We start from the raw sequence: 13,290 nt of genomic DNA on the forward strand, positions 1-13,290 counted from the left end.
AATTGTACTTAAGTACAAGATATTATCATGTAGCACAACTTTTCCAAGGTGTGGAAGAAGACCTAAACTGTCCCCCTCAGATTTGAAGAAATTAGTTAGGATGTTCAAGAACAACCCAGGAACCACCAAGGCTCAAGCCTGCCATGAACTGGGCTGGAAATTCTTGTGTTTTTAAAAGACTTTAACAATTTATTCGACACAATCCTTCCACTCTGGGAAAATACAAGCTTAAAGAAATCAGTAAAAACCCCAAATTACAACGACATTCTTGCGCATGATCAGTGGATAGTCTGATCCCAGCTGTTCAGAATATTCAGGAAGGGAGGAATGAGAGGAAAGGTTTGGTAGATTCTGGAAGAATTTCACAGAGCTAAACTTCACACTTGAATACACTTTCTAAATATAAAATGGAAGGAGGAGAAAAAAAAGAAAAACTGGGACGAGGATCCTATTTTGCACCCATATATAACCTCTGCCTCATTTTTGGTGTCACACTAAGCCCTGCACCAGCTTTCAACCCCGGTTCAGTCCCCTAAGCGCTGTAGTCATTTGCTATAAATAGGCATTCATGCAGCAACACACACCACAGCCACCATATTGACTGTCTGCTTTTATTTTTAAGCTAAACAGCTTCAGCTGTGATGAAGTCTCACCTGCAGGCTCCTTCATGCCGTGAACACTCTAAGAAAGCAGTCATGCTGTGCAGTATTGGATTAGAAAATGCTTAGCCCATCACAGTAAAAATACTGCACACTTCAACGGGAGGCCAAGGGCATTCTCACCGCAACCAAAGGAGGCTTTTAAATCACAGACGTAGGAGCACACTATGCTCCTGTGCTTTATGTCCACAACACATCAGCCAGGTGAATAGTTTAGAGCCCCGCGACCTTAGCGGCATCCACAAAATATACAATACATAAAACTTTTAAATCTTTTAAGACTAGATTTCTTTTTTCTTCAGTCATTTCTGAGGAGTTTTATTCAAGGTCATGCTCCCTCTTTATGTTAACGTTTTTTATTGCTTGACGCCTCGATTAAAAAGCTTTGCCTGATGGCATGGTAATATGACTTTGTGATGCCCAGCACAAGCAGCAGAGCGTCGCCTGTGAACCCGAAGCTCAGAGAAAAAGAGAAACAAAGTGCATTTCAGAAAACAAGCTTGCAGGTCTGTAGCAGTATGTGTTCGAGGCACGTGTATGAGGTTGGTGTTACTGAGAGAAATTCTGTGACACAAAACAAATGAAGGCTTTTGCATTTCTTTCATCTGTTGAAAAAGACCAGAAGTGATTCGTGATAAATTAGGAGACTAGAATGCCCTCGGAAATTGGTTTTATGATAAAAAATAGTATTCACAGATAGTTTCAAGATGGATGCTGCGCATGCTCATGCACGAGACACACGCTTCCCTCCTTGTTTACAAACTAGTAGTAGCAGATGCAGCCGAGCCTCTCCACTCGCCTCTCTTTGTTGACGCCCTCCCCATCCTTTCGGCTCCTCTGTTTTCTTGACTTCTCATTTCCTGACTTTGTTTTCATCCAACCTCCTCCACCAACACTAGCAGAGAATGGCTCTAATTTTTACATATGTCCTAAATGAACCGACACACAGCTCCATCATCACGTTGACATGCCGCAGCCATTACACGAACACCAACTCATAAAAGCTGTTGTGAGGGTACAACAAAAGAAAATGCATTTCAAAGCAGTGGCATTGGCTTTTTCTTATAATGAAGCACATGCACTGATTCCATGAAGGGGGACAAAAACTACGAAACCTGGACAGGAAACAGGAAGTTCTTTTGTTCCTCTCAGTCAGGACAAGGAAGAGGTATTTACACAGTTAGACGCGAGACATTTCGAGTAAGCCAGAGCTTTTAGGCTGGCTGGTGTAGCAGAAGGCTGAATGACCTTGCAGACATAGGGGGATGATGGCTGCAGGTTTTCCTTGAGTGTTTATGGTATTTGTAATGAATTTTATGAGGTTATTTCATGTTTTACTGTCCTATGACTGAAAATGATGTATCCTTGTTTTGTTTCTCTTGCCAGTATAACTGTTTTCAGTTTTCATCTAATTATTGCGAGTTTTGTATTCTGATTTAAACAGGAAGACAAGCCACCATAACTGATGATGCACTCGATTAGAGAAATGTTTTCACTCTAAGGTTTTAATTGCTGTTTGAAAAGAATTCATTTTCTTCAGAATAGAGGACCTTTAAATAATATGGCCAGACACCACACATAAATGACTTTTTTTCAGTCATCATGATTCATGAGCTGTTAATAATATTCATGAGTTCTCGGTCAGGTCTGCAGGACTGCAGATAAAAGCATGAAATCGTGAAGCAATTATTCATACTTAATCATAATATCAACACTTACAGACATATATGTTCACTGCCGTTACTGCTCAGTTGTTTAGCCCCCCTTTGCAGACTTGACAACAAAAAAATTAATTCAAAAGTATCATGATTAAAATGCTACTGTTGTTTCATTATTCAATGTACAATTTGTAGGTATTATAAAGAAATGATGAGTACTTTTCCATGTGTGAATCCCTGCAGATATCTGCACTGTATAGTGTAACTCATCCCTGTAGCTAACTGCAAACAAAGCACTTCAAAAGGTTCAACCTTGACTCAACTCAAGGATTGATTTTCATGAAGCAGAGCAGGCAGATGGAGATGTTACATATCAGTCGGTCCCTGTTTTAGCATACCGAGGGGCGCTGGGTTCACTTTACTGTAATCTGTGTTCTGCCCGAGCCACACCATAAACAATGAGCCGAGAGAGCACAACAACCGACATCTCACTTTCATCCCTGCTAAGTGAAGGAAAATCCCCAAACAGGATTGAAATCCCTTAAGTGCCTCACATTTTTAGCAAAGCTTTTACCTGCAGGCTGTTCCTGCACCGATGCTCGGTCTGAACATTTCAATTGTTGATAACAATGATGAAAGTGCTTTGTGTAGTTTCATGTTTTGATGAATAAATTACTCGGATATTAAATCATGAGTCTGTTTTGCAATCCTGAAATTGTGTACACAGCATTTTGACTTTTTTTTAACCACAAAGTTGGGATCAGTCCCTTTTTTTTCAGCATCTCAGCTGTAATGCAGCAGCAGCAGCAGCCTGGCGTGTTACATCCTCAGAATCCCCTGTCTGGGCTGCAACGCACTGACGTCAGAAACCTCTTTGTATGAACGCGCGGCCCTCGATGTCAGCCCCCGCATGGCTTAAGAGGAGGAGGGGGGTGGAAGAGGGGAGGGAGGATGGGAAAGACGGAGGTGGGAGGTGGGCTTTATGTTGTGATGTAATTTCATGGAAGTTGTTATGTGGTGATGCTGCATCTTACAGGAGATGTGAACACCAAGGCCCCCTACTGGCCGGGTAAGAGAACAATTGAGCTCACGGTTTGTTTGTTTTTCAGTATGCTAGTTGGTATGTATCACCATAAAATCACATGCAACATTTACATGAACCACAGGAAGGCTGGTGGAAGGTTTGAGCATGGTCTTCCTCAGCTTTTTTTTGAGGTGGTGTGTGCTAAAGGCAATCTCATCTGACGCAAAGTACATTTTTGGAAAGGTCAGTGAAGGGACGCAAAGAGACTTGTAGTCACACCTGTGTGTCGGTTAATTTAATCTGTGTGCCTAACCTGGATGGGTTAGCACGCACGCACAAGTCCACCCAGAGCAGAAAAATCATCTTATCATAACAATCATGGAGCTGCACCATGGTGCCGTTTAAAGAGGGTGCCATGTTTTTGAATGACAGTACGAGTGACATTAAACTGAGCTGATGCATCAGTCTGTTTTAGAATTAAACATACAGCACCATCTGGTGGCAGCAAAAGTCATAGATTTCAAAGATGTACATTTTAATTGTGTTAAAAGGTCAAATATAACTGAATAAACCTGATTATCTTTCATTCTACACAGATGTTGACCTCAGTGATGCATTTCTTTAGTCGTGGGGTGACTTTTACTTATTCGTTCCTGCAGTGAGCATAAAAGAATTTAAGTAAAGGACAGAAAGGGGAAAACAAGGGTGAAAGATTTACATCTGAAGTCTCAAATCACAGTGTTAAACTGTTTTTATTAAAATTTCCAACCCTAAAACAGCCCAAACCACAAAAACACCTAAAGGTAATATTCATTCATTGGCTGATTTATTTCTGTTGATTCATCAGGACTGTGCGGGTGTGGTACTTTACCCGTGAGCATTAGCAAATTCAGACGTGCATTAAACACACAAGCAGTTTTTCTTTTACCAACTGCCAACTGCCTGTTGGAGCAAGTCTAAAAGTCACTTTGCTCATACTTTTATGAGCTTTATTACTAATATCAAGTCTTACCAAATACAAAATCAACTTCTTTTTGTAGTGTACATTCACTTTATCAGAACTGCCTTAATTGTCTGTGGAAAAGTTTCAACTAGGTGCAGGAAACATTGCCGTGATTCTGGTTCATATTGACATGATAGCATCATGGAACGGGTGATGTAAATCTCCTGTTCCACCACATCCCAAAGTTTCTTCATTGGATTGAGACTGGAAAGCTCTTCATGCAGGGTTTACTATTGTACTGAATAGTAAACTCATTGCTATGTTCAGGATAATGCTTTGCGATTACGCATTATCCAGCCGGAAGCATCCAGAAATCATAAGTGTTTTAACACGGTCAGGTAGGTAGTGACATTTAAGATTCTCAGTTGATAAAAACGGGGACAGGAAAATATTGCCCACACCATTACGCCAGCAGCCTGAATCACTGATACAAGATCAAATTAATCCATGCTTTCATGTGGTGTACCTTTGTACACCACATGAAAGCATGGATTAATTTATGAAATTGCCATCTAAATGTTGCAGCAGAAATCGAGACTCAGCAGACCAGGCAACATTTTTTCCATCTCCAGGTGTCCATTTTTGATGATCCCCTGTAAATTGTAGCCTCAGTTTCCTGCTTTGTTACAAAAGCGGCACCTGGTCTGGTCTTCTGCTGCTGTAGACCATCTGCTTCCAGGTTCCTCTTTTTTTCCTTTCAGAGATGCTCTTCTGCATACATTGGTTGTAATGAGTGGTTATTTGAGTTACTCTTGCTATATGAAGCATTCTGGCCATTCTCCTCTGACATCAACAGATGTAAATCTTTCTGTGGTCAAAAGAACCACAGCTCGCCAGAAATCTTCTCTATTTTGGACATTCTCTATAAACTCTAAGGATGGTTGTGTGGCAAAACCCAAGCAGATCAACAGTTTCTGAAATAACTGTGGGGTGATCATGGCTCAAGAGTTGGCAGTTCGTCTTGTAATCAGAAGGTTGCCGGTTCGAGCCCCGGCTCCGACAGTCTCAGTCGTTGTGTCCTTGGGCAAGACACTTCACCCGTTGCCTACTGGTGGTGGTCAGAGGGCCCGGTGGTGCCAGTGTCCAGCAGCCTTGCCTCTGTCAGTGCGCCCCAGGGCACAATGTAGCTTGCCATCACCAGTGTGTGAATGACTGAATGTAGTGTAAAGCGCTATACAAATACAGGCCAGTTACCATTTCTGTCTGCCACCAACAACTATGTTATGTTCAAAATCAATTAAATCACCTTTCTTTCTCATTCTAATGCTGAGTTTAAAGGTCAGAACATCCTGTAATGTGTTCCTGCAATGTGATTGGTTGATTAAACACATTGAGTTGCCAATGAGCGCAAAGCTCCCATCAGACTGAAAAATGGGGTTTTCTTTAAGGCAGGCTGACTTTGTGATTGAAAATCACTCCTCTCATGAGTGTACAGTGTCCTTTGGTTTCTCTGTCAGACACGTGCTCCTCACACATCTGGTTTCAACACAGAAACAGTGAAAATACTCAGTTTGAGGTTTTACAGTGGGACCTCAGTAACCAACAGGTCATATCATGTTGCTTTTTTATAAACAGTCTATGCCTTTACCATGTCTTCCAGTGGGGAAAAAAACACAGACACCAATACCAGCACCTTATCCATGAAACTGAGTTTAATAGATTGTTAAAAATAAGGCTATGATACTGTTTTAGCAAACATTGACCACCATTTATGGCGCCCAGAGAAATAAATGGGACCAGCCTCTGGGTTTTGTTTTAAAGGATGAACATACACTAAGCAGACACACACCACACACTTGGAAAATCAAACACACACTGGCAGACACTCCTAAGTGTACATGTGTACTCTAAACACAAAACACGCACATACATACACTGACATCCACCCCACCCAAAACGGTGGCAATAAACTGAGATTTAGCTGATAACATAGCAGTGTTCTCTAAAAAAAACATGCATAGCTTAGTACATGAATGAAAGTTTTTCTCTGCACACTTTGATCTCATGGTTTGTGAAAAATTTCCAACATAATGACATTAATCCATTTTATTTAATCATTATTAACAATCATGTAAACTCATTGGACTATTCTGTTCACAACAGCCGCCTATGATATTCTGCCCGTGTAGAAAGTTACATTCTGAACCAAGATAGGCTCGATAGCAAAGGAAATAAATACTGGAATGGCAAAAACACAATATAAAGTTACTGTTTTGAAATGGACTGAAGACCAAGGCTTCACATATAAAAACAAATTACAACATCTTCTGAATGTTGGCATCCTGCAGTCAGGTTACAGTCAAATCATCAAAAATACTCGTCTCTTAATCAAAGTGTCTCACAAATGGATACAAAACTCACACAATGCCCAAAATAACAACAAAAAAATAAGGAAAACGTGCCTTATAGGCCTGAAATCTGTGTGTGTAACAATGAAACATGGAATGATGAAGCAATCAGGAGAGACTCTCTTTAGTGCGTCCGATTCAAGGTGCCACACAGAAATGTTGCTGTTAGTTAAATTTGCATCATTGGAGCTTAAATCCTGAATATATGCACGCACGCACTCCCAAATATTTGAGTTACAAATGAAATAGTTTTGCGATACTTCTTCGTTCATCCTTTGGTTACTGGGACCATCCTACTAAAAAATATTTGTACATTTTGTTCTCTTCATACAAACAGGACACAGCAGTTTTCCTCCAAAGCGACTAACATCTAACAATTTAAAGTGCCGGACGAGCTGAAGCAAACAGGAAGCACTGAGCTGGCGGCACAGGCAGATTTTCCTCACCTACGGAACGAGGGGTTTCTTCATGCAGGCTACTGCTAACCTACAGTAAACTAGTTCTTCTAACCACAGGAAACCTTGAAGTACCCAAAGTGCTTAGACATAATTCATAGAACAAAACATCAGCCTGTGGCAACTGGTAGGACATTCGAACTCCCAAACAGTGTTGTAGCCTACAGCTTTTCCTGCATAAAAGCACATTTAAATATGCAACAGAGTGTTTAATGTGCACCACTTGCTGCAAGCTGTGTCTCTAATACCAAACAAACAATACAGTCGAGTAATCAGCCTGATATTGCCGGTGACAAGAAGTTCAATACTTTTTTATACGTTTATAACTTGCAAGTTTTTGATGCTCGGGTCTTAAAATGTTCAACACAGGAAAGACGTTGGTGCTGGTTAACACATGTAGTGCTATAGAGTCTGATTACTCTAAAATATGCTTCAGTTTAACTCAAACCGCCTGCTCTTTTTTTAGATGACTTCAACTTCAGGTAAGTCCCTTTTTAATGTTTACAACGAAAGCCTTTTTAACGTTTGAGATACAAAGCAACAGACAATTACCTGATCAAACTGCTCATCCCATATGCTGTGCTAAAAAGTAGCCTTTCCCCTGTGTGTGCACCAGCTTCTTCAACATGCAGAAGGGAACCCCTGGACGTATTCTTAAAGTTAACATATACTTCATTTTACCTATTTCAGATTCATAAACAATAAAATGTACAAAACATGGACTAAAAATAATTGTTTTTTTTTCTTTGTTTGTTTTCTTTTTGATTTCTTTACAAAGTAGTAAACTACTCAGGTATTAAGAACAAATTAAAAAGTTCCAGAATGGCATGCAGGGGTTGGTGGGCACCCCTGGCATAAACACAAGAGTCTATGAAGTTTTTCAATCGTGAGAAGTCGTGACCTGCCAGACGATGAGGTGGCTCCGCTCGTTCTTGGCGGGCGCCGACTGCAGGCTGGCTGTTGATTCGGATAAACCATCCAACTCACCTACTTCATCACCTGTGGAGAAGATGATGAGTAAGGTTGCTGGATGTAGTTATGGAATCAATTGCAAAAGCCACATTTGTACAGGTCTAGAAAATGCTCAGAGACCCAGGGGTAAAGGGGGTTGCTGGATGAAAGAAACAGTTGCTGAGTGGTTGTTGGAGGTTAGTTGAAGTTGCTAGTGTGAAATTGTTTACAAAGAGCTGTATGCTGCTGTAGCAAAAACCTCATTGTCATTGGTTTGATTGCTAAAAGAGCACCATGGTTGCCAGTAGTTTCCATATAAAAAGCTGAGTTGTCCACAAACCACTCATCAAGTGGTAGTGAAACTGTAAAAAGTGCAACTTTATTCTTTCTTTATGAAAGAATAAAGTTAAGTTGAAACCAAGCACACCATTGTTTTTCTTGTGACATTACCAATAAGTTTGATGTGTCACATGGCCCTCTTCCTATTGAAAAAACAAAAGTTGTATCCAAGATGGCCGACTTCTAAATGGCCACCATGGTCACCACCCATCTTGAGGAGTTTGCCCCCTCACACATACTAATGTGCCACAAACAGGACTTTAATATCACCAACCATTCCCATTTTATTATGGTGTATCCATATAAATGGCCCACCCTGTATAAATATTCGATGGCAGACAATTTTCTCCAACTTAATGAAGAGAAAACAGAAATTCTTATTTAACAGATTTTTTTTGCCTAAATCAGAACTCTTGACCACTTTTGCTAAATCTTCTCTGAGGAACCTTGTGGTAAATTTTGACTCAGCTTTACTCTCAATGCTCATGTTGAATCTCTGATTCACTTTTTTCCTAAATCACTCCAGAAATATTGTTGAGTTCCACTATGGCGCGCTCTAAATTGGAAAATTATTATTCATGCCATTTTTTTCCTCATGTCTGGATTAGTGCAATTCATTGTTTACTTGTCTTTTCAAAATGTAAAACTTTTTGTTTTAATGCTTTAGCACTTTAAGTAACTGCTGCAATCTGCTAGCGACCATCGCAATCATAAAGAAACGTATTATTCAGCACCCTTTTTGCGATCAATTTCACATGGCGACAGCCTGCAACCTCCAGCAACCACTTGCCTAACAGAGGTTATACATTTTTCCTGGAGACTTGAGGTTGCCAGAGGTTTGCCAACCAGTCTTTAAGCTTGTGTGATTAAGGCCTAAAGCAAACAGCATACCAGAAGGGACACATTCAAGCCTTTTACTCCAAAAAGTCTAGTAAACAGCTGTTTCTTCTCAGAATAGAAACCTCTGCTGTGTATAAATACACACTTGTACATGGAGTGTGTTACACCCACCCATCCTGAAGTCAATGTAGCCTTCCCCTCCACTCATGACCAGGTAGGTTTTGGTCTCAGAAGTTGCTGTGTCAGAGGATTCAGATGCAGGGTCATCAGAGCCTGAATCTGCACTACCTGGAGGTGGCATCGCCTGACCTGTGACAGTTAATTTAAAGTAGGAAGAAACTGAGAACAAAATATACTGTTTTAGGGACTCTTTCATTTTCTTGTTACTTTAGCTACTGATTACGTTCTCATTTAATGGTTTGTTTATTTAATCTATGACAAACTAGATCGTACAATTCAGAATCACTGATCCCCCTCTGCTCTTTAGTTCAACAAACACTCATATTCTCTTTACAATCATAGCAAACTTCACATTTTTGTCTTCAATCAACAAACTGATTAACTGTAGCTAAAATTGTGAATCATTTATATCTTCTCTTTTGCTAAATTAGAAATTTCCCCAGGAAACATGGCTGCTTATTTTCCTTTGATAATGGCTAACATTAACTAATATTTTCCCACAGATTTTCTGCGCTTGTCTCTTACCTGGCACTGTCACGAAAAACTTGACAGCATCCCGGTGTCCGTGAAAACATAGTTGGGCGTGAGCCATGGAGCAGTATGGCACAAAGCTGCCTGGCATTGCACAGTCTGTCACAGAGCTGTCATCACCGTAGACCCGTACAGCACTGCCGGGGCGATTTGGCACTGTTCCTGTTGTTCTGTTAGCTGAAGAATACAGTAAAGTGTCATCGCCCTACTTTTATGTGCTTCTTTGAAAAAAGTGCTTTCATGGATAAATGAAAGCAGGAAATTAAGAAGGTAAATGAAAACCAAAAAACAAACAAGGTCAAAGAAAAACAGGTGAAGTTAGGGAACAGGTAAAACGCCAATCAAAAAAACAAAAATGCAAAACAAACTACCAAGAGATAAAAGCAGTTACAACAATTAATACCAGAAAAACTATGTAGATAAAATATCACAGAAAGGAAGTTGGCAGAAGTATATTTAAGAAGGGATTTAAATAAAAGTCCCTGAGCCTTATTCCAAGGTCAAAGGGCTCATATTTCTGCTATGTAGCATGGGGCCAGACCCAGATGTGCTTTAAAGGTAATAATCAAAATCATAAAATCAGTTCTGAACATACAGGGAGCAAAAAGAAAGAAGCTAGGGTTATCTGCAGAAACCAGTAATAGCAGTTATGGCCTGGTCTGAAACCAGTCTGTGACACAGGCAGTCGAACTGTATATAGATCAAGTGAGTCCGAGCGCAGAGGAGCCTGTCTGTGCTAAATTCTGGAAGAACGCTTTATTCTCTGACCTCTAAGTAAAACCTAAAGTTAGAGGTTAGAGCATAGACATAAGCACAGACCCTGATTATAAAAACACAGAGAACTATACAGCCTACAGACAGGTACTGATATAAAAGAAAGAAGATGGTGACAGGAAACGCAGGTACACCCTTGGAAATGTTTTAATATTTAAAGAGAGCAGCACTCCTCGATATCTACTGAGAGCCCAGCTTTGAAGCATAAACCCATCAAACTGCACTATGTGACGTATGTGAGACTTGTATCCATGGCAATGCCACTGTCTTTTACAGCAGCATCTGGGATGTAGCAATTATTGCACTGTCTGAAGATGCTTTAATAGAAATCTAGTTCACAAATACACAGCGAGAAGAGACTGAGGATTTATGGATATTAAGAGAGAAGGTGATGCTACACCATGACGGTCCCTGAGGCACATCAGAATGGCCATCTGGGAGATGAGTTGAAATAGGAAAGAAGAATAAAAGGAGACGGTGGAGGCAGCAGTGAGGGATTTGATATTAAGAACACGCCGCGCATTTACATAACTAATAGCATGCTTCAATTCAACCATATGCCAAACATGAATATATTTGTACTCAGGAATACTCAAAAATAAACTGTTTAACCTCACAACATCTCAGTTTTTCCACAGAATCTTTAACTCATAAATACTTTGACACTTTAAAATGATGAAACTAATGTTCTGCAATGCAAATAGAGTATAAAAGCTAACAGTATCTGTTATTTCCTAATGAGCTGATTTCAGTGAATAAACACTGCTAAAAGAACATTTTGATGATGCATTGCTTTATGAAACAAAAGCAGGCAGTTAGTGAGATTGTGTTGTACCTTCAGAGAGCGGGATGGAGATGATTACGCCATTTCCTGTACCCACCCACAGTCGGTTGCAGGATACGACAAGAGCGGTGATTCTCACAAATGAGAAACCCAATTTACCCGTACCTGCAACACACACAGAAGATGTTTGGCTCAATCCAAGATCTGAAGAAGAAATGTTGCGACCTCCTAAACTGTTCAAAATATCACACTACTACATGTGTGTACAGAAAGTAAGCACTGAATTCTACATGTATGTTGCCTTAGATAGCGTTCATACAGCAACTCTATCCAGTGATTATTTCCTATAAATGAGTAGGCATAAAACCAGAAGTCGGTTGAGATGAATTATGAAAGAGCTGATTCACTGCTAGGCAACAAACAGTTTGTATACCCAGCATCTTGCTGACGTAGGGCTCGATGTCCACATCCTGGAGGTGCTGGTAGGTGTGGGCGTGAAACAAGCGTAGAGTTGAATCCAGTCGGATGGACACCCAGATGCCGTCTCCAACCCAGGCCAGCTGCCGTACCTGACTCTCCTTCCGAGGATGAGCGTCAAAGGATTTCTGCTCAGGCGTGATAGATTACAATTGCGTAATGTCAGAAGTAAATTGGGTTGTTCCCATGACAACAATAAGGTTTAATTGGCTGAGGTTGACTGGAACAGAAAAATAACTTGCGCAACATATGGCTTATTAACTTTCATGACAGTTGTACCTCTATCCTCATGGCCTTTGGCTGGATGACGTAGATCTTATTTCTGTAGCCGCACCAAACCTTATCGTGGACTACGGTCATACAGCGGATAGAGTGGTGGGGCCGGCCCAGATCCAGCAGATGGTAGTTGGTTAGATCCCACTGTCCGTCTGCTTGGGAGAAACAAGAAGACTTTGGCAATTTGTGGCATAAAATTAGTCGTGGCTCAGTCACACTAGAGTGAAAATAAGACGGCAACCACCCTGTGACTAGCAAAAATCACTGGTTGGCTGGTGATAGGACTGGACTTTTTGCTGTCAGAGACCGACTGCAAGCAGTCTAAGTTACAGACTTACCAATGCCTCTGTGGAAAATTGCTAATGTCCCATCAGCCAGTGCTACCAGGACCCTCCCTTTAACATGCCTGCAACAGGTTATGAAGACACTTTTAAAAATATGTTTCTTGGTCTATTTTTAAATTTTTAAATGTTATATGTGTGCAAGTCCTTAAATAAAAACACAACCAACTTTTTACTCACACTATGCTGAGGATCGAGTCTTTCAGTTTGATGGCATGAAGACATTTCCTCCATCGAGCCACAGACGAGTGGACGTACAGACTAAAGACAGGAAAGTCGAGCAGAGGAAAACTCTTGATTGTCAACTAAATAAAGAAACTGAGACATGAAAGTGTATCCAAATGATTAAATAATATGAAAAAAACACAGCTGATGATAAATAAATAAAGACCAAAATCAGCATGATAACCAAGAGAAAATTTGCTCCATGAAGTTCCAACCTCATCAAAGCTTTCTGCTCCTTTTTTCCCCTGAACTAATAGCTCCCTCTAGTGGGTGCTGCCGCACTTACCACCCGTTCTGAGCACCGAGCCACATGGTGGGAAGTGCACTGCTCATCCTCAGGACCTCAACTTCTGATGGGTCCGAGTCTTCTGCCAGAGAAGTCACCCCATCCTGTCTGGATCCCCTGGATAATGGAAAACAGTGCT

At 40.7% G+C, this 13,290-nt stretch overlaps 1 protein-coding gene across 10 annotated transcripts in view; it reads right to left on the minus strand.

Annotated features, from left to right (window-relative positions):
* Positions 1–5,981: 5,981 nt before the first annotated feature.
* The window catches only part of spag9a (sperm associated antigen 9a), a 32,440-nt gene continuing 25,131 nt past the window's right edge, over positions 5,982–13,290 (minus strand). For 7 of the 10 annotated variants that reach the window (XM_025906934.1, XM_025906931.1, XM_025906932.1 and 4 more), the window contains 9 exons: positions 13,152–13,268; positions 12,821–12,901; positions 12,638–12,705; positions 12,303–12,454; positions 11,980–12,151; positions 11,598–11,711; positions 9,983–10,165; positions 9,449–9,586; positions 5,982–8,146 (listed from right to left, as the gene is read on the minus strand). In XM_025906934.1, the coding sequence (XP_025762719.1) occupies positions 8,028–8,146; positions 9,449–9,586; positions 9,983–10,165; positions 11,598–11,711; positions 11,980–12,151; positions 12,303–12,454; positions 12,638–12,705; positions 12,821–12,901; positions 13,152–13,268 (1,144 nt within the window). In that variant the 3' untranslated portion in view covers positions 5,982–8,027. The remainder of the gene's footprint in view (positions 8,147–9,448; positions 9,587–9,982; positions 10,166–11,597; positions 11,712–11,979; positions 12,152–12,302; positions 12,455–12,637; positions 12,706–12,820; positions 12,902–13,151; positions 13,269–13,290) is intronic. The other 3 variants (XM_013276176.3, XM_019357971.2, XM_025906930.1) reach the window with 1 other exon arrangement.

Source organism: Oreochromis niloticus, linkage group LG4, assembly GCF_001858045.2.
Source record: "Oreochromis niloticus isolate F11D_XX linkage group LG4, O_niloticus_UMD_NMBU, whole genome shotgun sequence".
NCBI classification, from domain to species: domain Eukaryota; kingdom Metazoa; phylum Chordata; class Actinopteri; order Cichliformes; family Cichlidae; genus Oreochromis; species Oreochromis niloticus.